The sequence below is a fragment of the Silene latifolia genome, chromosome 3, assembly GCF_048544455.1.
Source record: "Silene latifolia isolate original U9 population chromosome 3, ASM4854445v1, whole genome shotgun sequence".
NCBI lineage: Eukaryota > Viridiplantae > Streptophyta > Magnoliopsida > Caryophyllales > Caryophyllaceae > Silene > Silene latifolia.
In genome coordinates, this window is record NC_133528.1 from 144,020,391 (window position 1) to 144,045,174 (window position 24,784).

At 38.8% G+C, this 24,784-nt stretch overlaps 2 protein-coding genes across 5 annotated transcripts; both read left to right on the forward strand.

Annotated features, from left to right (window-relative positions):
- Positions 1–791: 791 nt before the first annotated feature.
- LOC141648253 (serine/threonine-protein kinase ATR) lies at positions 792–16,548 on the forward strand. 3 transcript variants are annotated; one of them, XM_074456780.1, is made up of 15 exons: positions 792–1,105; positions 1,206–1,350; positions 3,545–3,657; positions 4,139–4,455; positions 4,577–4,698; positions 5,878–6,022; positions 6,121–6,693; positions 6,791–6,887; positions 7,743–8,052; positions 8,377–9,615; positions 10,168–13,543; positions 13,626–14,189; positions 14,587–15,210; positions 15,426–15,620; positions 16,227–16,548. In XM_074456780.1, exons 1-15 carry the CDS (start codon positions 946–948, stop codon positions 16,392–16,394), a joined length of 8,148 nt encoding a protein of 2,715 aa, XP_074312881.1. In that variant the 5' UTR covers positions 792–945; the 3' UTR covers positions 16,395–16,548. The 3 variants fall into 3 exon arrangements, with proteins under 3 accessions (XP_074312881.1, XP_074312882.1, XP_074312883.1); XM_074456781.1 differs by having other exon boundaries at positions 863–1,105; positions 6,791–6,866; XM_074456782.1 differs by having other exon boundaries at positions 873–1,105; positions 1,206–1,283.
- A 1,090-nt stretch (positions 16,549–17,638) lies between these two features.
- Positions 17,639–23,592, forward strand: LOC141648254 (uncharacterized). Of its 2 annotated transcripts, none has more exons than XM_074456783.1 (5): positions 17,639–18,091; positions 19,367–19,618; positions 19,862–20,005; positions 20,627–21,370; positions 22,650–23,592. In XM_074456783.1, the coding sequence occupies exons 1-5, from the start codon at positions 17,846–17,848 to the stop codon at positions 22,965–22,967; spliced, it is 1,704 nt and encodes a 567-aa protein (XP_074312884.1). In that variant the 5' UTR covers positions 17,639–17,845; the 3' UTR covers positions 22,968–23,592. The 2 variants fall into 2 exon arrangements, with proteins under 2 accessions (XP_074312884.1, XP_074312885.1); XM_074456784.1 differs by having other exon boundaries at positions 17,686–18,091; positions 22,979–23,592.
- Positions 23,593–24,784: the final 1,192 nt, after the last annotated feature.

The window sequence follows — 24,784 nt, forward strand, 5'->3', positions numbered from 1 at the left end:
TATGAGTTCAAAATTCATCAATATTAAAACTATTCTGATGACTTTTGTAAGCTAAAAATATCAGAAAAATATTAGAGATTGAACACGAACATTTTATGCGTTTGAGAAATCTTATAATTTGGAATTGGAATTGTGTTCAATTTATTACATCAATTTCAAGCTAGATAAATTTTGGATCCTCAAATTTCTACTTCGTAGTAGTCATTTCGATTTTATCATTATCTGATTCCTATGCAATACTTTTTCATGACACAAGTTATGCCAAAATATTTTCCTTTTTCTTTTTTTTTATATGCAAAAAATTATGTTTTTTGATCATTTTTTTCTGATGACCTTAAGTCGGACGTGCTTCGCCTAATTTCAATACTAAATCCATGATTTCAAAAACAAATTAAACAACTAAAATCATGAAAGTGAAATCATTTCGCGTTTTCTAATACTATAATAAATTAAATTAAATTAACTCGAATGCAATACTAATTCATTAGTTACATACTTACACCTAGACCTGAGACTTATAACCCGACCGATAGCCGATTCGACACCCAAACTTAGTGATTCGAGATTTGACTCGTAACTCGAATTGACCCGATCAATATCATGACCCGAGTGTTTATTGCTGCACATAACTTGATAATAACATACCCGAAAATGATCTGATCTGCAATTAACCCGAGTCATCCCAAAGCCACTTAAACCTGAAAATAAGCCGATCCAAACTGACCCCAACCCGAATTTGACTCACTTAACCCGTTTACCAGATGTACTTGCAGTCTTGACTCTTGACTCTTGAGTCACCTATTTCCAATTCTCAAAAAATATCTCAATATCATAATTCGAAAATAAGGAGGGAAAAAGCAAAACTCCACTCCACTCCCCTTTCAACTTCGAGTTAAACAACAGTATGTGTGCGCATATGGAAGCTTAACCGCCATAGCCGTCGCCATGGCCAGTCGCCTTTCAAGCTTAGTAGACGAACTCCGCGTTCGACTCGCCACATCATCATCTTCACCTCCTCAACCTGGAGACGACGTCGTTTTAGTCACTCGCTTTCGCACCGTCCTCCCTAACCTTCTCAATGCCTACGTTATCGCTTCTCCTTCAGGTAATTCAATTCCTCTCAATCATCAGCTTTTTTCAATCATAATCTATTGATTTCATTCAATTATTTTGATTGAATCGATTTTATTTGTCAAATTATGTAGCTAATGAACGCGAAGTAATTGCGGTACTAAAGCTGGTTAATCATACCGCGAAGAATTTTCCTGGAGTGTTCTATGATGGTAAATCCGACGTCGTTTTGCCTATTATTGGCCGTATTTTGCCTTTCTTCGCTGAGCCGGCGTTTCGGTATAATTTCATCGCCATTACCGCTTGTCTTTGTATGATTTTGTGATAGTTCTTTCCTCTTAGGGTTTTGATTGGTCTCGCGTTGGCGTAATCATTATCACATTTTACCTTAGTAGGAGGGGATGCATTTGCGATCAATTGTTATTGTGGAAGACGTAGTAGGACGGTCCTTTTAGTTAACGAAACAATCATTTTATTGATTGAAATAAAAGGACCGTCTCACACTCAACGCTCTAAGGCAGTCTTATTCTATAATTTGTTTTTTGTGTTACTTTTAGTGGGAGGGGTGGGGAGGCTATTGCATTATTGCCTACCGGTGTGATTAGTACTCCCTTCCTTCCGGTCATTTGTTTACCTTTGATTTTGGCACAAAGACCAAGGAAAGATGAGAAAACCAATTATTTGATGACAAGTAGATCAAATTGAGTGTGAAAGATCAAATTATTTATCAAAAGTATTCCCAAAATAGAAAGCTAAACAAATGACTGGACAGAGGGAGTATCAATTATTATCAAAACCGACTTTTGGTTGGAAGTTTGGAAGAAATTTTTGTGAAATTATGTGTTTTGATGAAAAATTATATAAGGTAGAGTACAAGTCTTGGAAAAAATTGGTATTGAAAAGTATTTTTTTTGGTGAAATGTGAAAACATATTGACAGTCAGCACTGAGTAACTTGATCTATCCTATCCATAATTCTGGGAATGATGGAGGCCTTAACATTCATCGTATTAGGATGACGTATTTCCCCCTCAATCCTGCATCTGTTACGAGCTTGCCAGATGTGGTAAATTAAGCTAGCTACACCAGCCACAACAATTTGCTTCTTGAGGAGGGATCTGCAGCGCCAATTGGTACCACTTAGTTGGTTCCTCCCCTTGCAAGTTAAAGCCCAACCAATTCTGCCCTAGGAATAAGCATTGCTTGCTGAACTCACAATCAAAGAACAAGTTACCCCTGGTTTCATCACTTTGTTAGCAAAGAAGGCAAAGTTGATCCATATTGATACTATGATGGAACAGCCTGTCTCTTGTTGAAAGTCTCCGCAAGGTATACAACCAGAAAATAAAAGCATGCTTAGGCAGGGTAATTCTGTTCCAGACTACAGGCCACCAGTCTGTTTTAGGTTTAGCAGACTGCAACCAATCATAGCCTTTCTGGGCAGAATAAGCTCCAATGGATGGTTTTAGGCAATACCGTTGATACATATGACTATATGAGTCGTATGACATTCAGAGCAGTTATTAGAACTATCATTAACTGAGGTGCATAACATAACTAGTTTTTGACCCATGCAGAATTGCACGGGTTTACTCACTAATCATTTTTTAGTAAAAAGTTTAAACAATTCTTCATGTTGATTTTATTGGGTAATTATTGTTTTCTTATTTAGCAAAAATTTAAAACAATACCCCATGTTGGTGTTAATTTAATATTTTAATTACTGTTGTTTATTAAGATTTCGGGCTTGCTTGGGATGAGAGTAATTATTAAGGGAGTAATAGTGCTTAAATGAACTAAAAAATGGAGGGAAGGTATGGGGTTGGAGGTAGAAATTGATACAAAATGGGGAAATATAGTATAATAGTCCCTCCATTAAGGGAGTAATTGTTACCTACCTCCCCCCCACGTAATGCATTACCTCCCTATGGAGGTAATAATAATTCCTCCCTCACCTCCTCTTTCCACCCTCTACAACCACCACAAAGCACATTAAGCCTAGATAGGAGATGCCACATTAAGCCTAGAAAAATAAAAAAATAGTTTAGGTCGATACTCTCACATAAGTGAGTGACCAGACTTTTGTTTTTTTTTTTTTTGGTCTAAACCATCCGGTAATCCGAACCACATTGGGCCGACTAATCCGGATTTCGGGGCGTGTCCAAGGATTACGGTATTTAAACCCCTCCCAATCGCAGTTGCGGGGGATCGATCCGCAGACCTCCCTACCAAGCGCAGCCCCATGCTACCACTGCGCCAACCAACGATTGGTAAGTGACCAGACTTTTGTCCCTTGGCGTTATCACCGCCTGAAATGAGGTGCATAGCATAGGATGAAGTCGTTGTATGATGTAAAAAGGTCTTATTTGATTTTTTATGCTTGTTCCATGCCATTACCTTAGTAAGTGAGCCAAGACCTTTTGTGTACTTACTCCATTGGCATTTTGTTGTTAAACTAATGAATGCTGTGACAGGTCCCGACATGGAGTAATTTTTGATACCATTGGGTCGCTTCTAGCTTTGCTCCGAAGTGGAGATCGAGATGCATATCGACAATTTTTCGTGGATACCATGTTACTAGTCGAAGGTTAGATAAATCAGGGTGAACTTAAATTTTACGTCAATCCATTGATGTTTGTTGTATCTATGTAGTATAGCCTTATGTATTACGATAACCCTATAGTTACTTCATTTCGGAGAATTACGCTAGGAGTATTAACAAAAAATTGTTGGATTTACTTCATTTTGAGCATTGCAATTAGTGGTAAGAGTCCACCATCCCATTTCAACCGAGGCTGTGATTCCCCTTCATTTCTCTCTTAGTCTCTTATGATCTTAAGATAGGCATTACGTTTCAGATTTCAGTTTCTACTGTGTATTTTCTGGGTTATGTTGTTGCTTGTAACTTCATATACTTTCACTTCAATTTTTGTTTATGAATCATTGAAAATGTTTTGGTGAACATTATCAATTCTCATCATTCGGAATACCTCAACAGCGATATTCTTAAGCCTAAACCAGTGATCTCTTGATCTCTTCCACATTCTGAACAGTTTTCCATTGTGCAGATCTTCTTTGTGCAGTATCGAATTCTAAACAACCTTATCGAGTTCCCTTAAGGTGCTTTGCAAAGTCATTTTCTAGATTATTTGACAGTGGAGGCCTCCTTACTGATCTCCCTGAATGCAACAAGCCTGCTGATGGGCATGGAATTTCAATTGATCTCTTTCTTAAGGAGAGGTGGCGACTATTTTCTACCTGGACAATTCGGCTGTTGAATAAATGCTTGACTGAGGGAACCTTATATGTGGATGGACTTGTGACCTCGTCTTTAGTTTGGGATGTGTGCCACATGTTATGTTATGACGATGCTGAGCTGCTACTGGTATGATTGTGTGCAGCATTTAACTGAGTTTAAATTATATTACCCTCTGAAGTGTGAACATTGTTCTTTCGCTCATCTATCCATGCTTATAATGATGCAATTGTTGTCTCTTTTGTTCTAGGCATGCTTTGACTTCGCTCGAATCGTTGGAACAACAATGAAATGTGATGTTCCATGGAAGGAAATATTGCTGTCCATAGCAGTTGTACTAAGTGAAGATGATGGCAGCTTTCCTGTGTTCAGGTATGTCGAAAAGTACAAAAAAGGGGAATATCGGCCTTTTGGTCAGGGAGTACCTAACATTTACCCTCATTGGCACCAAGGTACCTAACTTTTTACTTTTTGCCCAGAGGTACCTAAAATTTTATGTTGACTTGTCGAGAGGTACCAAATGCTAATTGCCGTAAAAAAAAAAGTCAGATTTCCGTCAAAACTAACGGAAAACGTAATGAAGACCTTACTTTTTCTCTTTAATCCTTTACCTAAAAATATTTTTTCATTAAATTAACCCCTTCTTCATTTCCTCCAACCAATCCTAATTAACCACCCTCTTCATTTCCCCCATCTAATTCAATTTTCCTCCACCATAGACTAATTCAACAAGAAAAAAAATACTTTGTAACTAACAAGTACAATACCCATAATATCTAGGGGTTTAAGAAGAGAGAAGTAATGGAGTTTCAAAAGGATGCAAGATAAAGATAAATGACATGGAGAAGATGATTAGAGTTGAAAGTAAGAAGGTGAAGATGGGTAACAAAGAAGATGATGAAGAACAACAATGGAGATTGATAATAATTATATGTATGAGTTGCAAATCGTGCTATAGTTCTTGAAGAGGAAGAAGTAGACTAGGATTACAAGTTTTGTGGTGGTAATTGAGAGATAGATGGTGGTGAAAAAAAGGTGAGTAAGGAGGGTGGTTATGGGGTTGGGTAATGGGAGGGAGATTTGGAGGAGGAAGAAAGGTTGAGGAGTGAGTTAGTGAATTAACAATGGTATTATAAGATCTTAATTATAATTATAAGTTTTAAAACAATTTTTATTTATGTTTTTCTGTTAATTTTAGCGGAATCTTGACTATTTTTAACGGAATTCGTCAATTGGTATTTGTTAACAAACAAAATATGAATTTTAGGTACCATTGGGCAAAAAATAAAAAGTTAGGTACCTTGGTGCCAATGAGGCTAAATGTTAGGTACTCCCTGACAAAAAACCCCGGCCTTTTTTGGAAAGTTTGCCAGGATCAAGTGACCTAAAATTGCAATCCCTATGGTGTTTCCATTGTTTGGGCCACTAGCAATGCATTTTCATTTTCGAGATTACGTTACCAAATTGGGACTTTTGTCTCCTCCCATAGTAGTTTTCCCCTCTGAAAGAATGCACAGTATGTTTGCCTCAAGATGCTGTTTTTCCATGCAGAGATACGTCCTTTGATGCTACTATAGGTAGTTGCCTTCATGCTCTGCATTCCAGATGTCCGGATGAAATTATCACGTCAACAGCGGCCGAATTAGTTTCAGCGTTTTATCATTCTGTAACCAAAACAAAAAGTTCAGAGCTGCAGGTCAATAATATTGCTTTCCTTTTTTCCTTGGAGAAAAAGTATCAAGAAATTTGTTGTTTTTGTTTGAAAAAATTTATTGATTGGAGGTTTTATAACAGGTTTCCTTGTGCAATGCATATATCCGAATCTGTAGAAGTTGCCCTCCTTATATCTGGAAGCCAGATCGTCTGATAAATATGATTTTCTCCTCCAGCATTTGCTTTACTTTACGAGATTGTTTTGAGGTGGCTGTTTCTATTCTTGGTCCTGCTTGTGTCGAAGGAGGCACCATTAATAATAAGTCTTTGGGTCAATCTATAACATGTGATACAGGATCAGAGAGGGTTAGAGTTGGGTGTAAAAGATCAGGCGAGGATTTGGAAAATTTGAAGATCAAGCGTCAAAAGGCAAATGCGAAAAACTTGGATGCTCAAGTTGATGTCCAGGGAGCTGACAGTTTTCTTCAGCTGAATTTTCAGATGACTGAAAAATATGCTTCTGATATTCACTTATTACTTGTTTCATCTTTTGAGTTTCTAAAACCTCCAGCCACTTTAGAATCTCGGGGAGAAGAGCGTGTACTAGCAATTCTTAGCATGCTCTGTATGGTCTTTTGTAAATACCCAAACACCAAAATATCAGTGCGTGCCGTTGAGCTGATTCATTCATGGATCCCATGGATTTGCAAGCAGGTATATTGTGTCCTGCGCTTTTGCCAAATTGCTGTATCCCACATTCTCACCATATATGCTGGTTTTCTTAGTTTGATACGCTGTCTCTCCTCTGCAGGCAAATCAGAATAACTCAATCAGCTTTGATTTGACAAATTATCTGGATGCATTACACAGCACACTTTTATTACCAAGTATGCAAAAAAGCTGTATAGGTAGAGACTCTGAATTTGGGCCTAAGAATCCCTTTTCATGAAATATTTAAATCAAACTGCGGAGGCCTTCTGTTTTCTTTTTCTTTATCATCCATGATTTGATGCTATTTTTACATAGGAATTTGTACAAGGTTTTGATTATCTGCATAAGCATTGATCTATTTAACATGATGAATCCAACCAGATTAATGCGTTGTACTTGTTAAGAAGCTACTTGGTAGGAACGCATGCCGTGGATGACATCTGAGTTGATAACTTTTGCTCATTCTAGATTAAGTTCACTACTGTACATGAGCTTAAGTTGGCAATTTCAATGGAAATTAGGTTTAGGTTTAATGTATAATGTGACTCTATGACAATAAGGTGCATTGGTTTGCATTGGAATCGTCAACCTTTGTATATTCCATCTCCGTTTTTCTAATTGGTGCTTGATTTTTACTTCCTAAATAGCTGATCCATCTCTTTCATATATGTAGGCTAAAAAGAGAGGTACAATATTTAGGCCCTTCTTTGAATGAAGGGGTTTGGAGGGAAAGGAAAGGGAGGTGGAAGGTGGGATATAATCTCTCTTGTTTGGTTAGCAAATGGAGTAGAAGGGAAACAGAGAGGGAGGGAAATGGAGGGATCTATTTTCCCTTCTCCAAACCAAATCAAAATCCCATCATTAAAGGAAAGATTTGGAGGGAAATTGTATCCAAATGCACCTACAACACTCGCTCCCCTCCCTTGACCCTTAAAATTGTATCCTAACACACTCTTATACGTGAAGTATAACTGCAGTGGCTGTATATCCTTTTGTGTTCATAAATTAATTCTTGTCTTACCTTTCACATTTTGTGGTCATCCAATATCCAGGGGAATTTGCTGGAGATGTGAAGCAGTCCTGGAATGATAGTGGAAATGCAGCTCTGATATTTTCTTTGCTTCAGCTTCCATGGACCCATTCTCTAGAAGTCATTGAAACCCATCAACCGTGGAGAGCGAAGTGTCTTTCAATTAAACTTTTTTCTAAGATTGGTCATAAATCAGAGTCTGAACTTGGTGTCTTGGAATTGGGTCTTCATGATGAAGTGGAAGATGTTAGAATTGAAGCTATCCGGGCATTGCCAGTAATTGTTCTGACATCTGCTTTCCGTGCACTTTCACCTGTTTTTAAACATATTAAGTAAGTGAAGATGATATTAGCTAGTTGATTATGCTGTGGCTAAGCGAACAATTCATGCTACCAGATGACTTGAAAGATTAAAATGTGACTACGATGGCATCTGCTTATTGCTAATTGAAGCTATCATTGCATTAGATGGTTGCTTGCTTGCTAAATAAGTGTAAAACAATTGCTTAATTACTCTGCAATTCTGCATATTGCTATATGAAGAGGTGTCTAGGTTCAAGTCTTGCGACTAAAACTATAGTCTCTGCTGTTGTTGATCTGATTCCACAGAAAATGCTTACATTTCCTTATTTCGGTCTGTTTTTCGTAAAATTATAGGTTTCTTGGGGAAGAGGTGCATGAGAAAGTAAAGAAAATGATCCCGGAGTCTTTAGGCTATTTAGCATGCCTGCATGGATTTTATCATGATTCAGGTGGTAACAATGGACATGACTGCAAAAGTTCAAATCGCAGTGACAAGAAGTCCAAGTTGATGGTTGATACTTTCTTGCAATCGTTCTGGTGCTTTAAATGTGACAAAAGGGCAGTTCTTGCCGAAGCTCAGTTTTCCCAAGTTTCTGACCCAGAAAAGAGCAGCGTTAATAACATTGCTGTTTGCGACTTTCTTCAACTACAATCCTTGTTTTTCAGTTTTCTCTATGACAACTCTTCGGAAGAAATGCAACTTTCCTGCATTGAAGTGCTACATCGTATTTTGTTGCATGTAGAGAGAAAAGCACTCTTAAAAACAAGATCTGAATGGATCAAATGTATTGAATTTCTTCTTCTTCATAGAAAGAGGTCTTTGAGGGAAGCGTTCTGTACTCAAATCAGCTTTTTCGTCAGTGAATCTGTTTTGATTTGTTTATTTCCAGAGAGTGAAATGAAGGATCAGTTGTTCCTCGACTTAATTAAAACTGCATTGGAAGCAAGTGAAGACACCGAGATAACTGAGACTTTGCTGGAATGCCTAGCTGAGATTTTGCTCACTGTTGATCTGAAGTGTCAGCTTTTCTCCTCCTGTTTTATTTTATTAGTTGACAAGCTTGATGATCATCATATGACCTTGAGAGTGACTGCTGCCAAGTTAATCAAACGGGCTTGCCACTTCCGTCTTAAAGGGGGATGTAAGCTTATCCTGTCAAAGGTTACTCATTTTCGAAATGATCTTTTTGCTTATCTTTGCGCAAGGCTTGTTACTCGTCGGAAATTGATTAGGGAGTTTGCGGAGTCTGTTTTAGGCACTGAAACCACACGGCTGATCAGCGAAATGATTCCAGTTGTTCTTCCAAAGCTTATCATTTCTCAAAAGAATAATGAGCAATCAATTGTCATTTTGTATGAGTTGGCCAACTGCTTGAATATTGACATGCTTAAATTGATTGTTGATGGGATCCCTAAGGTACTTGCTTATGTTCTTCAGCGCGCTGACAGTGAAGAGTTGCTCTCTGTATTAGAATTTTATCAGACACAGACTAGAACTGGCAAGCAAGAATTGTTTTCTGCTGCATTATCTGTGCTGTTGGAAGAGTTAGTGTGCTTTGTGGATGGCAATGATCCAGATGAGATAAGCCAAAGGTACAAAAACTACAAATCTTGTATGCTGCTCATAACTTAGGGTGGTTACATTGTACTTCCTCTATCCCAAATGTATCTTTCAATTGACTTTTTGAGGCAAAATTTTTAGAACTTAGATCATGAGTATCATAAAATATAGAAAGATTTTACTGCTTAACTTCACTCAGTTAACCTCATTAGGCTTTGGCTCCTCACAGATAAAGTCAAGTGAGGCTAATTGAGTGAATGGAGGTAGGACATGACAATAAAATATTTATCAAAATGTCTTTCAAGATTATATTATCAACACAAAAAGTAGTATGTGAATGGTAGCAAAAATATGACTAAAGTGTTGTATTGGAGACCATGCAAAGTCAAACAAGAAGTTATTAACCGGGATCCATGGACTAGTCAATTTAAGTTTTCTCATCAAGTTTCTTTTATTTACATTCTCTCTTTTACCTACTATATATATTGTTCAAGTGCTCCCTTTCTTCTTCCTTCATTTCATAGATTCTTAGTATGACCATTTTATGCCACCTTTTTGATAAGGTACTCTTAACTCAAATACAGGTTGGAAAGAGTACCCCAGTTGATACAAGAGGTTGCCAAAGTTCTGACTGGAAGCGGGGATCTTCCTGGCTTTTTAAAGAATCACTTTGTCCAGCTTCTTAGAAGCATTGACAAGGTGATGCTTCATGCAGCCGATGTCTCTTTGCAGAAACTAGCCGTGCAACGAATAGAAATGTTAATCAAAATGATGGGCCCTCAACTTAGCAAAAATGTTCCAAAACTTATGGTGCTTCTTATGCATGCGGTTGGGAAGGAGTCACTGCGGAGGGAGGGTCTCTCCGTGTTACATTTCTTTATCAAGCAATTGGCATTGCAGTCACCAGCCAGTGTCAAACACGTAATATTTCAAGTTTTTGCTTCCCTGATTCCTTTTTTAGATAAAGAAGAAAAAGATAACTTACAAAAGATGGTTGACATTTTGGAAGAACTTGTCTGTGAGAATAAGGTTATACTGAAGACACATATACGTGAATTCCCCCTATTGCCTAGCATTACTGCTTTGGAGAAGGTGAATAAAGTGATACATGAAGCAAGGGGGTCAATGACTTTAAAGGATCAGTTACAACGTGCTGCTGATGGCTTGAATCACGAGAATTTAAATGTTAGGTATATGGTTGCTTGTGAGCTCAAAAAACTACTGAACCTTAGAAAGGAGGAGGTGGCTAGACTAATTGGCACTGAAATGAGTTTAGAACTCAATGTATTGAGCTCTTTGATCACATCTTTGCTAAGAGGATGTGCAGAAGAATCCAGGACTCTACTAGGGCAGAGGCTGAAAATGGTCTCTGCTGATTGTCTTGGAGCTTTAGGTGCCGTTGATCCTGCTAAAATAAGAGGAGCTTCATGTCAAAGATTTCAAATTCAGTGCTCAGATGATGATTTGATTTTTGAATTGATTCATAAGCACCTAGCCAGGGCATTTAGAGCTGCCCCAGATGCTATAATTCAAGACAATGCTGCTCTGGCTATACAGAAGCTTCTAGAAATTACCGGCTGTGAGGCATCTCTTGATGAGAATTCTACAATGTCTGAATCCGAGAAGCTGAAGATTACAGCCCTGCGGTCTAAGGGATCCAGTGACGGTCAAATGATGAGTGGAAGGGGTCAACGTTTGTGGGATCGCTTCTCAGATTATGTCAAGGAGATTATTGCACCATGCTTAACTTCTCGATTCCTTCTTCCTAATGTGTCCGATTCTACAGCGTCTTGTGCTATATATGAACCTTCATTGTCTTTCAGAAAGTGGATCTTTCTTTGGATTAAGAAACTAATTGTGCATTCAACTAGCTCTCGTGCTGATGTTTTTAAAGCCTGCCTGGGTATAGTGCGCCATGATGTACAAACAGCCATATACCTGCTCCCATATCTGGTTCTTGATGTTGTTTGTCATGGCTCGGCAGCAGCACGCGAAGGAGTTACAGACGAAATTTTGTCGGTTCTTAATGCAGCTGCCTCAGAAAATAGTGGAGCAGCAGTTCATGCAATAGGTGGTGGGCAAAGTGAGGTTTGCATCCAAGCTGTATTTACTTTGCTTGACAATATGGGGCAGTGGGTAGATGATGTAGAGCAGGAAATAGCACTTTCCCAGTCTCTTTCTTCATCGTCTTCTAAACAGTCTTCCAAGTCTAGTAACACAAGTAGAAAATCCTCAACTGACCCTTCCCTGCTTAGTGCACAATGCAAATATGTTTATGAACTTTTGTCCGCGATTCCAAAAGTGACACTCGCGAGTGCATCTTTAAGGTGTCAAGCTTATGCTAGATCCTTGATGTACTTTGAATCACATGTTAGGGAAAAATCCGGCTCATTTAACCCGGCAGCTGAAGGTAGTGGCACCTTTAAAGATGAAGACATCTCATTCTTGATGGAAATTTATAGTGGTCTGGATGAGCCAGACGGGTTATCAGGGTTGGCAAGCTTACGCAAGTCTGTGAGCATACAGGATCAGTTGTTAATAAACAAGAAAGCTGGAAACTGGGCGGAGGTGTTGACTTCTTGTGAACAAGCTTTACAGATGGAACCCACATCAGTTCAAAGGCAGTCGGATGTTCTTAATTGCTTACTCAATATGTGCCATCTACAAGCAATGGTAACACATGTAGATGGACTAGTTTCTAGAATACCTCAATACAAGAAAACATGGTGCATGCAAGGAGTGCAGGCAGCATGGAGACTGGGCAGGTGGGACTTGATGGACGAGTACCTTGATGGAGCTGATAAACCAGATAAAGAGGCCTTACTTTGTAGCATCTCTGAGAGCAATGCTTCATTTGACATGGATATTGCAAAGATTCTTCGATTAATTATGGAGAAGGACAGGTTTGGGGTTGAAGAGAAAATTGCATTGTCAAAGCAAGCTCTGATTGCTCCACTAGCTGCCGCTGGAATGGACTCCTATACACGTGCTTACCCATTTATAGTAAAGCTTCACTTACTGAAAGAACTAGAAGAATTTCATGATATGCTTGAAGGCGAGTCATTCATGGAGAAGCGTTTTCTTCTTGATGATCCAGCCTTCATGAAAACAATGGAGAGCTGGGAGGGCAGGCTAAGATTCACGCAGCCATCTCTCTGGGCGAGGGAGCCACTTTTAGCTTTTAGAAGATTTGTTTTCAGTGCCAGTGGTTTGGGCGCTCAAGTTGGTGACTGTTGGCTTCAGTACGCTAAACTCTGTCGCGCTGCTGGTCACTATGAGACTGCCAATCGAGCAATTCTTGAGGCGAAGTCTTCTGGTGCACCTAGTGTTCACATCGAAAAGGCAAAGCTTTTATGGAGCACGAAGCGATCCGAGGGTGCAATCGCTGAACTTCAGCAGGCTCTTTTAAACATGCCTACGGAGGTTGTTGGTTCTGCTACAATATCATCAATAACTAGTCTTTGCCTGGTTCCAGCGAACCCACAACCCCTTCATTTGGATACCCAGCCACTGAATGAAAATCAAAATATAGCAAAGACTCTTCTCCTGTATTCAAGATGGATCCATTATACTGGTCAAAAGCAGAAAGAAGATGTGATGAGTCTTTATTCTAGAGTTAGGGAACTGCAACCTAAGTGGGAGAAAGGTTACTTCTATGTTGCTAAATATTGTGATGAAGTATTGGTTGATGCCAGAAAACGTCAAGTGGAGAATATTGAGGCTAACACTAGGAAGCCCACTGCTGCTGCTGCTATTGTCTCTATTAATATGAACACTGAAAAGCCGTGGTGGGTTTATCTTCCTGAAGCGCTTTTGTTTTATGCAAAAGGTCTTCACAGGGGTCACAATAATCTTTTCCAAGCACTTCCTAGATTATTGACCCTGTGGTTTGACTTTGGAAGTGTATATCAGCAAGGTGGTTCATCGACAAATAAAGAACTAAAGAAAGTTCATGACAAGGTAGTAATCTGGCTGTTCTTTTTGTTGTCTCTCCCTAATGCTTTTCAGTGCGAGACCACTATGCTTAACTCCGCTAATGCAGGTTACGAGTATCATGCGTGGCTGTTTGAAGGATTTGCCGACTTATCAATGGTTAACTGTTCTACCACAGTTGGTTTCTAGAATCTGCCACCAAAATGAAGAGATCGTTCGAATGGTTAAACACATTATCACTTCGGTACTACGTCAGTATCCTCAGCAAGCTTTATGGCTTATGGCTGCTGTTTCCAAATCTGCCGTCCCTTCAAGGAAGCATGCAGCTGCCGAAATTTTGCAAGCAGCACGCAAGGGGTCCAGCGTGGACAGCAGTCACAGTGACTTGTTTGGTCAGTTTGCCAGTCTAATTGATCATCTTATTAGATTGTGCTTCCATGCAGGCCAGTCAAAGTCAAGGACAATCAACATCTTAACTGAATTCAGTTCACTAAAGAGAATGATGCCTCTGGGAATTATTATGCCCATTCAGCAATCTCTTACTGCTAATTTGCCCGCTTGTGATTCAACTCTAACAGACTCATCTGATATCTTTTTATCTACTGATCTTCCGACAATAGTTGGAATAGCTGATGAAGCAGAGATTCTTTCATCTCTTCAACGACCAAAGAAAGTGAGCCCTCTTTGGTGTTTCATATTGTAGTCAACTAGTCATATAATTGCTGGATACTTGCATTTAAGCTGTGGAAGATCCTTTTTTTTCGTTTTAGTGAGGTTGAGAGGGCATTATTTTCTCCACTTTCAAAGGCGTCAGGATTAACTTTCTTTGAATTTCACGTACAAATCTAAATATTTTCCTACAAAAGATGACATCAGGCTGTTAAACCTGCTTTTTGTCTCTTGATTAAATAATTTGTTCTGTGCCCCTTTCAAGTCGATTCTAAATTAGAACAGATTAGTTATTGGCAGTATTGTTAGTCTGATCCTTAAGTTTTCAGCATCCACTATGCCCCACAAGTCAATGTTAAAAATTTGTCTGTAGTACACTGAAAGATAGATTGCTTCTGCAGGTAGTTTTTGTTGGAAGTGATGGCATTGAGCGTGCCTTTCTTTGTAAACCCAAAGACGACCTCAGGAAGGATGCCCGTATGATGGAATTTAATGCTATGATAAACCGCTTACTATCAAAGAGTGCTGAAAGTCGTCGCAGGAAGCTCTATATTCGAACCTTTGCAGTAATTCCTCTGACCGAGGATTGTGGTATGGTGGAATGGGTGCCTCACACTCGCGGTCTCCGGCATATTCTTCAAGACATATATGTAACAATCAGAAAATTTGATCGGCAGAAGACCAATCCTCAAATAAAGCGGATTTATGATCAGTACCAAGGAAAAATCTCAGAAGATGAGATGCTGAAGAGCAAAATTCTTCCGATGTTTCCCCCTGTTTTTCACAGATGGTTTGTAAATACCTTTACTGAGCCAGCAGCCTGGTTCAGAGCCAGGGTTGCTTATGCACATACAACTGCCGTTTGGTCCATGGTTGGTCATATAGTTGGACTTGGGGATCGGCACGGCGAGAACATTTTATTTGATTCTACAACTGGTGATTGTGTTCATGTTGACTTTAGCTGCTTATTTGACAAAGGCCTGCTGTTGGAGAAGCCTGAACTCGTGCCTTTCAGGTTGACCCAGGTGAGTTTTTTTTTTTTTTTTTTTTTTTTTTTTTTTTTTGGTCAGCTGACCCAGGTGAGTTAAGCACCAGGGATTTGTATCTAGAATTCTGGCTTTCAGTGGCCTATGTGTCTGACTTCTGTTTTATTCAAGAAAGACTAATTTTGATTCTTGTTCAAAAGATTACATAATACTTGATAAGTTCTGATTAAAGATCATTTGTGATGCATGTTCAGAACATGATTGATGGACTAGGAATTACCGGATATGAGGGCATATTCCTGAAGGTCTGTGAGATCACTCTTTCCATTCTCAGGACTCATAGGGAGACTCTAATGAGTGTTCTCGAAACCTTTATCCACGATCCGCTTGTAGAGTGGACAAAGTCTCACAAATCAAGCGGAGTGGAAGTTCAGAATCCGCATGCCCAGGTTTGATTAACTTTTCTTCATGTTCATCTTTTTTTTTTTTAGCTGGGGATCTTATTTCACAATTTGGTTGGTAAATAAACCCAAGATGAAGAGACGGTAAGGAGGAACACAACTTATAGCTGAAATGAACCAACAGCTTCTATCAATGAAATATAACATTATAACCACCTTGATGCACAAGCAACATACCTAGTTACACAACTTTTTTCACTTGCCATATGAAAATGGGTGTTTTTCTAAAATGCTGGTGCGACAAGAACATTGTCTTCTGCATTTCTGAGTTACACCATAAATTGTAAATTGGCATCTAATTCAGAGAGTAGGTTGTTTGTTCGGTTTGATATAAAGGAGTTTGTGTGAATTGTGTCCCAAAATAATCATATTGCTTTAAAATACATATTGAACTACATTTCGGCGAGCAATAGTAGTTACATACTATCAACACACAATCTGCTGGCTGCTGCACTGAAAACTTTTTATTTTTTTTTTAATCCGAAGTTGACAGCTAATAAAAAACACACATAAAGTGAATCTGATTGCTGTTGACAAGCTACAGTTGCAATATAACTTTGAATCGTCACTGAAACCGTTGCTCTTGACTTGCAGCGAGCCATAAGCAACATTGAGGCGAGGTTGCAAGGTGTTGTGGTGGGAGTAGCAGCAGCACCATCGTTGCCTTTAGCTGTTGAAGGCCAAGCTCGTCGATTAATTGCTGAGGCAGTGTCCCATAAAAATCTTGGCAAAATGTATATATGGTGGATGCCTTGGTTTTAATTGTGATAAAAATAGTTACTCTATTTTTGTGCCTAATTCTTTTTTCCCATCTATATTTGTGTGTTGAGCAATATTAAGTATGATCTCGAGTCCTATCACGTATTCACGTTGTGTACTCAATTCGGCGGAAGTAAAGGTAGTGGTTTTAGAGAAATAAGGCTTCGTAGGTAGGCATTCTTCAGATTTTGTTCTAACATATTTGACCAGTCTTAAAGCTTAAGATGGATACTACCGTCTTAAATAATAAACATATGTTATGAAAACAAATATATATACGAGTATTAAAATACAAAAGACGTCATGAAAAACGAAAGATGAATAGTATTTTGAATGAAAAAAATCGATCTGGCAAACAGATCGGGTCGTGTTGGGTTCGTGTTTGTGTCACATGTAAATGGGTCACAAACCCTTCAACTCAAACCCGATCCGTTTAAATCTCCTGTCGTGTTCGTGTCGACCCACTTACATAAATGGGTCATCAAGCCTCAACCCTAACCCGCTAATATCGTGTCTGGTTCGGGTCGTCTTTTCGTGTCATGTCAATATTTGGAAAGTTTTAAGTATATTTATGTGATGCAAGATAAAAAAAAATAGGATTAATTTATTAAACAGGCCATTCGTGTCGGGTTCGTGTTTAGAGAGCTCAACCCAAACCCGACCCAATTAAATATCGTGTCGTGTTTATGTCGACCCACTACATAAATGGGTCATTGAGCCTCAACCCAAATCTGTTAATTTCGTGTCGGGTTCGTGTTGTGTTTTCGTGTCGTGTCATTATTTGCCAGCTCTAACTAAATGTGATCAAATACAAGTTTGGATTGGAGGTTGGTTCAACTTACATTGAATTTTGGATTGCCAGACAAATGGATTAGCGGTTTAGGACGGTTCAGTGGACCGAGTAGTGGACCGAGCCTTCAAGATTATCGGAACTGTAAAATTTACCAGTCCGTTTTTCTTAAGATCATTGCTTTTGGTCTAAAATAAGACGAGTAATATGTCATCATTTTACAATAAAATGTTGTTATTTTTTGATAACATGTTACCATTATTGTTCACATCATTTTCAGGGTAAAAAATGACACCTCTAGTCATAACATTTTGTGAATTAATTGGTTACATTTTCTTAAAAAATGGCAGCATTTTATCCGTTTGACAAATAAGACCAAAAGTGTCGGTCTGAAACAAGAACTTGTGAAAATTTACAGGTCGAAAATGCCAAATACGGAGTATAACGAGAACGACCCATGAACCGCTCTAGTCTAAATTAATCAGTCTGCTAAACTCCCAAAAAATCCCCCAAATCACCTTTTCGAGAGTTGTTCAACTGATTCTTTACATTTAATGAACACGAGTACGTACCCTTATTAATCCCCCAAATTTGAGAATTCAACTTGCATTCAATTCAATTGCTTTTCGATCAAACAATCTACCAAACAAAATTAACCCTCTCAATGAGTGTGAACAACCCTAAAATTGAGGCAAAGATGGGTGTGAAGAACCCTAAAATTGAGGCAAAGATAGGTGTGAAGAACCCTAATATTGAGGCAAAGATGGATGTGAACAACCCTAAAATTGAGGCAAAGATGGGTGTGAAGAACCCTAAAATTGGTCGTGATAAGACAATTGTGGATGTTTTGCAAAGAGAAATTGGCCAAATTTCTAATAGAAACTTCGCTAATCGTCTTGCTGCTTCTGAGGTTTCCCATTTTTTCCCATTAATTTGTTCTTATTTTTTCCCCAATTTTTGGGTTTCATTTGATTGTTTGCCCTTTTAATTTTCTGGGTTTGATCAATTAGGAAGTAATTTTTGTAAAGTTGCAGATTGATGGAGTTCTGTAATTAGTGTTGATGAAATTGATGAATTAGCTAATTAAAATGTGGTTGTTATAGTTCTTTTGAGTTGAATTATACATTTATACCTAGTGAATGTTCTGGTATTAGTTCTTACGCAGTTTTGTTCAACTGATTCTTTACGTTTGTTCAAAATTCCCCTCACTGAAAAATGCAAAATGTCAAAAAGCCAGTTGAAAAGGAGTAGTAGTTTCTAGTGTGTAAATTTCGCCAGCAAAGTTTGGTCTAAATTTTCGATTGCGGTTCTTCAGGATTCTGGGTTATGAGGACCTTTGAGTGTGATAATTTGATAGGGTATTTATTCAGATTGCGGCGACAATGTCTTGATTATATATTGCTAAGGTAGTAAGGTTGTTCATAGTGTGAAGCGAGAAACTTTGCTTGTTTTGAAGAATTGGGATCTGGGTCTCAGTGTTTAAACGACTGAAACTAAGGCGTTCATTGTGTACGAGTTTTATTCTATCGACAATTTCTTTGAGTAGTTTCTGGAGAAGTCAAGTATGTGTTTTGTCCATTTTTTTAGCTGATACGAACTTAGTTCACTAGGCTGATTTCAGGGAGTAAAAAAGATGGATAGTATAGGCACATTTTCTCTTTGATTGTATAAGGGAGTTTGAAGGGGGACTGTTTCCTTTGCTGGGTAGCAAAATAGAGGTCGAGAGATGTGGAGGGTTTTGAAGGGAGGCAGGTTCCTCCATTTCCCTCCTATAAAACAATTTATTTTCCCTCCCTTCCCTCTTTCCCCTTTCCCTCCATATTTTGTATCCAAACAAAGCCTCAGTAGAGGGTGAATATGTTTAAACACATATTGTTGGCGCAAGGAATAAAGGAAGGCAAGCTAGCACACCATACTCAATACTCCACAAAATGTGCATTAATGTTGAAAATCTATTGTATTCCTCCCAAGGTTATCCGCCAATGATACATTTTGCTCTGTTTGTTTTACTAGCTGAAGATTTGGATTTATCTATGCTTTCATGTGTAATTTATTAGGGTTATAAGCTCTTAGTGCATCTCAATCCTCTTTGCTTGTATATTTTTTTCTCTTCAATAATTTATAAATTTGGTTTTTTATTATTGTTTCAAGACTAGGAGCACTGAATTTGTTGTTTCTATTCCAGGACCTTGTTCTGAGACTTGATGTTCTAAGGAAGCTAAATGAACACAGAGGCTGTGTGAACACAGTGAGCTTTAATGCATCTGGTGAAATTCTCGTGTCCGGCTCAGATGATAGGAGTGTGATATTATGGGACTGGGAAATTGGTCACGCCAAACTATCATTCGATTCTGGTCATAATAACAATGTGTTTCAGGCCAAATTCATGCCTTACAGTGATGATCGCAGCATTGTTACTTGTGCAGCTGATGGCCAGGTTCTTGTGTTCATAGATAGTAATTGTTTGCATGCATCTCATAGAGTTAATTTTAGATTGTTGTTTATTTGAGCAAGACTTTACAATCCACTAGTAAATACGTAGTTGTTTATGGTTATACTCAAAAGTTTCACACTCCTTCAAATTGTAGCTAATACGGCTTTTGCATTTTTCTTATCCATCAATTGTTGACATTAACTAACTATAGTTTTCTATTATCTCTTTCTTTATGCTTAATCACAGGTAAGACATGCACAGATTCTTGATGGCGGTCGTACAAAGACCTCATTGCTTGGTAGGCATCAAGGTCGAGCTCATAAGTTGGCAATCGAACCTGGAAGCCCTCATATATTTTATTCGTGTGGTGAAGATGGGTCAGTGCAGCATGTAATTTACGCATCTCTTCTTTTTAATACTTGATAATCCTGCTACACAGATTGAAAAATTTAATTATAGTATTCTACTATGCAATACAATGGTAATATGTTCTAGCTTTCTTAGTTTGGTTCGTCTGTAGTGATATCTCAGCCACTCCCAAGTAGCATGTATAATGCGTCCTTGTTTACAATGTTCCCTTAGAAAGGATTACTATAAATTTACTTATCAACATCCGAGTTATTTCCTATAATTTCATCGATCATGCATGTAGTCTTATATATGTAATTCTACGACTCTTGACATCTATTTGCCTACAGTCAGTAGGATTTCAGTTTATTACCTCCTCCCTCTTGAGGAAGGTTTTGTTTGAGTGTATTCTTTTTATGTTGCATGGTGTAGTAAGAAATACAGAGAAATTATGAGCTAAAAAAAGTTTTGAGCCTACTTTAAGTCTCAAGATGAGCACTTAGTACTGCAGGAGACCTTGCACGTTTCAACATTATCCGTCAACCATATCCACACTTCACCAGTAATGTCAAGCAAATTATACATCAGAGTATTGCCTAGCTAATTTTGTACTTCTCAGTTATCAGTATACTAGTGACTGACTGACACTGTGTTCTCTTCCAGTTTGATCTGAGGACCAAGACTTGTACGGAACTTTTCACTTGTCATTCGACTCAGAGGTACCCACCAATTGTGCACCTGAATGCTATAACAATTGATCCGAGGAGTCCTAATTTATTTGCTGTAGGAGGGTCTGATGAGTATACCCGAGTTTATGATATCCGGAGCTATAAATGGGATGGATCAACTGATTTTGATAAGCCCGTTAACTATTATTGTCCTGAGCATTTAGTTGGTAATGATGATGTTGGAATAACAGGATTAGCCTTCTCTGATCAAAGTGAGGTTCTTGTATCTTATAATGACGAGGATATCTATCTTTTTGATAAAGATATGGGATTGGGACCAAATCCTGCTCCATCATCTCCTATATCAACTTGCAATGATGCTGATGAATTAGAATGTGATGACTCAGTTGTGGCTTCTAAGTCGCTTATGGATACCGACTCAAAGCGCTCTCCCCGAGTATTCAAGGGCCACTACAATCGTGATACGGTGAAGGGTGTGAATTTCTTTGGGCCAAAATGCGAGTACGTGGTGAGTGGATCAGATTGTGGCAGGATATTTATTTGGAGAAAGAAAGATGGGGAGCTTCTCCGTGCCATGGAAGCTGATAGGGATGTGGTTAATTGCATCGAGTCACATCCACATTCTGTAATCCTTGCTAGTAGTGGAATTGAAAGTGATATCAAGTTGTGGACTCCAAAGGCAGTGGAAAGAGCTCCTTTACCCGCCATCATTGACGAGGTATTTCTTTTCATACAGTCCTTGAATGTACCCTTTAGTATGTGCGTGACTGTGTGTGTGTGTGTGTGTGGATTCACTAGTAGGCCCCTCCAGAAGGCATATTGTTAAGTTGTCCTTCACAAACAGTTTTCCATCATAGTGTGTTTTCTTCAAAAGTTTGTGCCTTGTCAAATCCGCTTACTTCACGCCTTCACGGTCTCGATTAGGCTACCACCTAGGCTGGCACTTGGGAGAAAACCAGTCTTTTCATTAGGGACGGATCCAATGTATGTCGCCTTCTAAGAACATGACTTTACTAGTACAATTGTGCTGAGACCCAAGTCCTGTTAGCCTAGTCATAATTGGCAGTATTCATTTCTTGCCACCCACTTGTGATAAAAGTCTTAATGTCAGGTGCAAATGTGTAATACCCCGAGGATCAAGAATTTGATGCATACTATAGTTACTACTCGTATTAGTTAGTAAGATTACAACAACAACAACAACATTACCCCAGTGCCTCAATGGCTCCCGCAAATTGCGGGGTAAGGGGGGGTCGGATGTACGCAGCCTTACCCTTGTGCTACACACAGAGGCTGTTTCCGAATGACCCAAGATGAAAATTGCGTCGAGAACTGCATCGAAGGACTGCTACTTCACAAGAGAAAGAAGTGCAGCCACTTTAGTAAGCCATTTTGCTTTACTCCATCATAATCCAGAACCAAAGAGTAATGAGTCTTTGACTCCATTTGGAAATATGGAGAAGATTAGTTAGTAAGATTGTTTCGAAAAAATCTAGTTCAAGTTAAATAGGAGCCTGCAAATTCCAGGTGCAATAGGTGGCTGTTGGAGGTAGTGTTCGGCAGTTGATTTACTGCTAATTTTCCCTTGTTACTAAAAAGGAAGTCCCACTTTCAGTGGATGGCCTCCAGAGACCAGATCATAAATATGGGAATATGGGCGACGCCGCGATGGTCTGTCTTCTGCGTCTTACTAACCCGTCCGCTTTACTTCACCCTGGCTTTTACTGCCCTCTCCCCTCTTCAAAGCTGCCATTATTTTCTATTGGTTGTCGTGTCTTGATTTTCGGCTAACTTTTAAGTTGATTAGATAAGTTTGTGAGTAAAAGATGCAGAAAAACTAACAGTATAAAATAGTTTTACATGTGATACCAACCTTTGCGCCTTATAATTAAATGAAGAATACAATGATTTGGGTTGGTCTCACATGCTCACCCAAGACTCACCGTAAAAGATGAGTGGCAAACGAAGTCTAACTTCTCGGCATTGCTTTTGAAAAGGTTGTGATGAGAAAACGATCTTTTTTCTTTACCTTTGGTGGCTTTGATGACGATGATGATTCATATTCTGATGATGATGATGATGACAACGAAGATGACGATGACGAGGAGGGTGTTTATTCTTATTTACATACCAATGATGGTATCTTCGATGATCTCGATGACGTCGACGATGTCGATGGGGATGATGATGATGATGATGATGATGATGAGGAGGATGAGGATGAGGATGAGGATGAGGAGGATATTGATGTAGATGATGCTAACATTAATGATGGTCGTGATGGTGATGATGATACTAATGACGATCATTTTTAATCCATGTTCAGTTGAGGCCGAGGAGGCAAAGGGACTGGATGTACCGGGTGACTTCACCACAGGAGCTGTTACTACAATTATTTTCGCTGGAAAACCGGCTATCAAGCCCAGAGCACACAGGAGAGAATTCCGGTTCGAGACAGGAATTAGTAGACCTGCTACTGTCATTCAGCAGGCACAATCCCAATTCATCCGATAATGGTAGCGGAGATGAGAGTGGCCCTGAGGATTACTTTGCTTGATGCATGTCGCTTCGAAGATAAGAACTGTGAACTCCAACATGTATATATTATGCCAGCAATAAACTTAATTGCATGCATTGGAGTGTTTTAGTGTGGCTAATCACAATGCCACGGGTTTGCGGTCACTGTCTTAAGTGCGTGTAAACACGCATTTGAGACAGTGACCCGTGGGGTAAAGGGATTACCCTCGTGACATTAGCATTGCCCTTAAATATTTACAAATCTAGTCTTGTGCAACATTTACTGCTTCTGAATTGGAAATTTTAGTTTCTATCCTTATGCTCTTTGTATGTTCATAATACCGAGTTTACATTATCCGCCAAAGTTCGTCTTACAGTTTGAATCTTCTTGAAATAATCTCAAGTTTGCGCCTTTTATTTTAATTCAAGTCGTATTTTGTAGGTAATGAACTCAACATAGTATATCATATACTCCCTCTGTCCCGGTCATTTGTTGTCCTTTTCCATATTGGGGTGTCTCAGTCATTTGTTGTCCTTTCTATTTTAAGAATGAATTTGATGAGTAATTTGATCATTCTCATTCAATTTGTTCCACTTGTCATTTAGTTATTGGTCCTCTCCTCTATCATTGGTCTTTGTGCCAAAACGAAAGGACAACAATTGACCGGGACGGAGGGAGTATTTGCTATTAGCGTTAGCAATAAAGCTTTTTGTACATGATACCGCCTGGCAAATGGGTCAGGGTTATTTTCGGGTCAATGACTTATCAGGTCACTTTCGGATCGGGTCATTTTTGGGTCGGCCACTTCGGATCGGGTCATATTGGGTCGGGTCAATCTGGGTTGTTTGGGTCATTTCAGGTCATGATTTTGCCTTAATTAAGTCATTTCGGGTCACTTTAAGTCGGGTCACTTTCCGGTGATGCATTTCGGGTCTCAGGTCGGGTTGTTGGGGTTCAGGTCTAATGATACGGCACATGGTCGAATCTTTGAAATTGTATTGTACGAAACAGGGGTGGCGCGAGTGACAGCGAACATGAACACCATCACTCTAAGCGGTGCAAAAATACGTCCCTCTTAAAAGGGAGTAATTTTTTTTTTTTTGCGGCGTAAATCATACTGTTACAAAAGGTACATAAAATCGTACTTAAATTGATTAATAATCAACACGAAATATGTCATACGTCTCAATTACTTTGATTAAAACAAGTCGAACTACTAGAAGTACAATCGACTTAATTCTATCAACGTTTTTGGACGCGAGTGGTGAAATTCTCTTATTTCTTGGCTATTGCGAATGAAAAAAAGTCCGTTTTAAAACTAAATAAACGGCAAAAACGATCTAAAAAACGTAACGCTCCTCGGGAATGCTCTGCAAAGCAGGTGTCCAAGAAGTATGACAACTCTTCTTCCTTGTACTCCTTGATGATTGTTGTACTCTTTGTTGTCTAATAATTTTAAGATTATTTAAACGTTTTTCTAATGTAGAAAATGTTTCTACATTTGAAAATGCTTTTACTTTTACTATCTCTATATTATTACTATTCTTACCATCTTTAGTTGCTATTGCTCCTAATATTTGCTCTAAATCTTGCTTCCTCACCACAAATTTCACC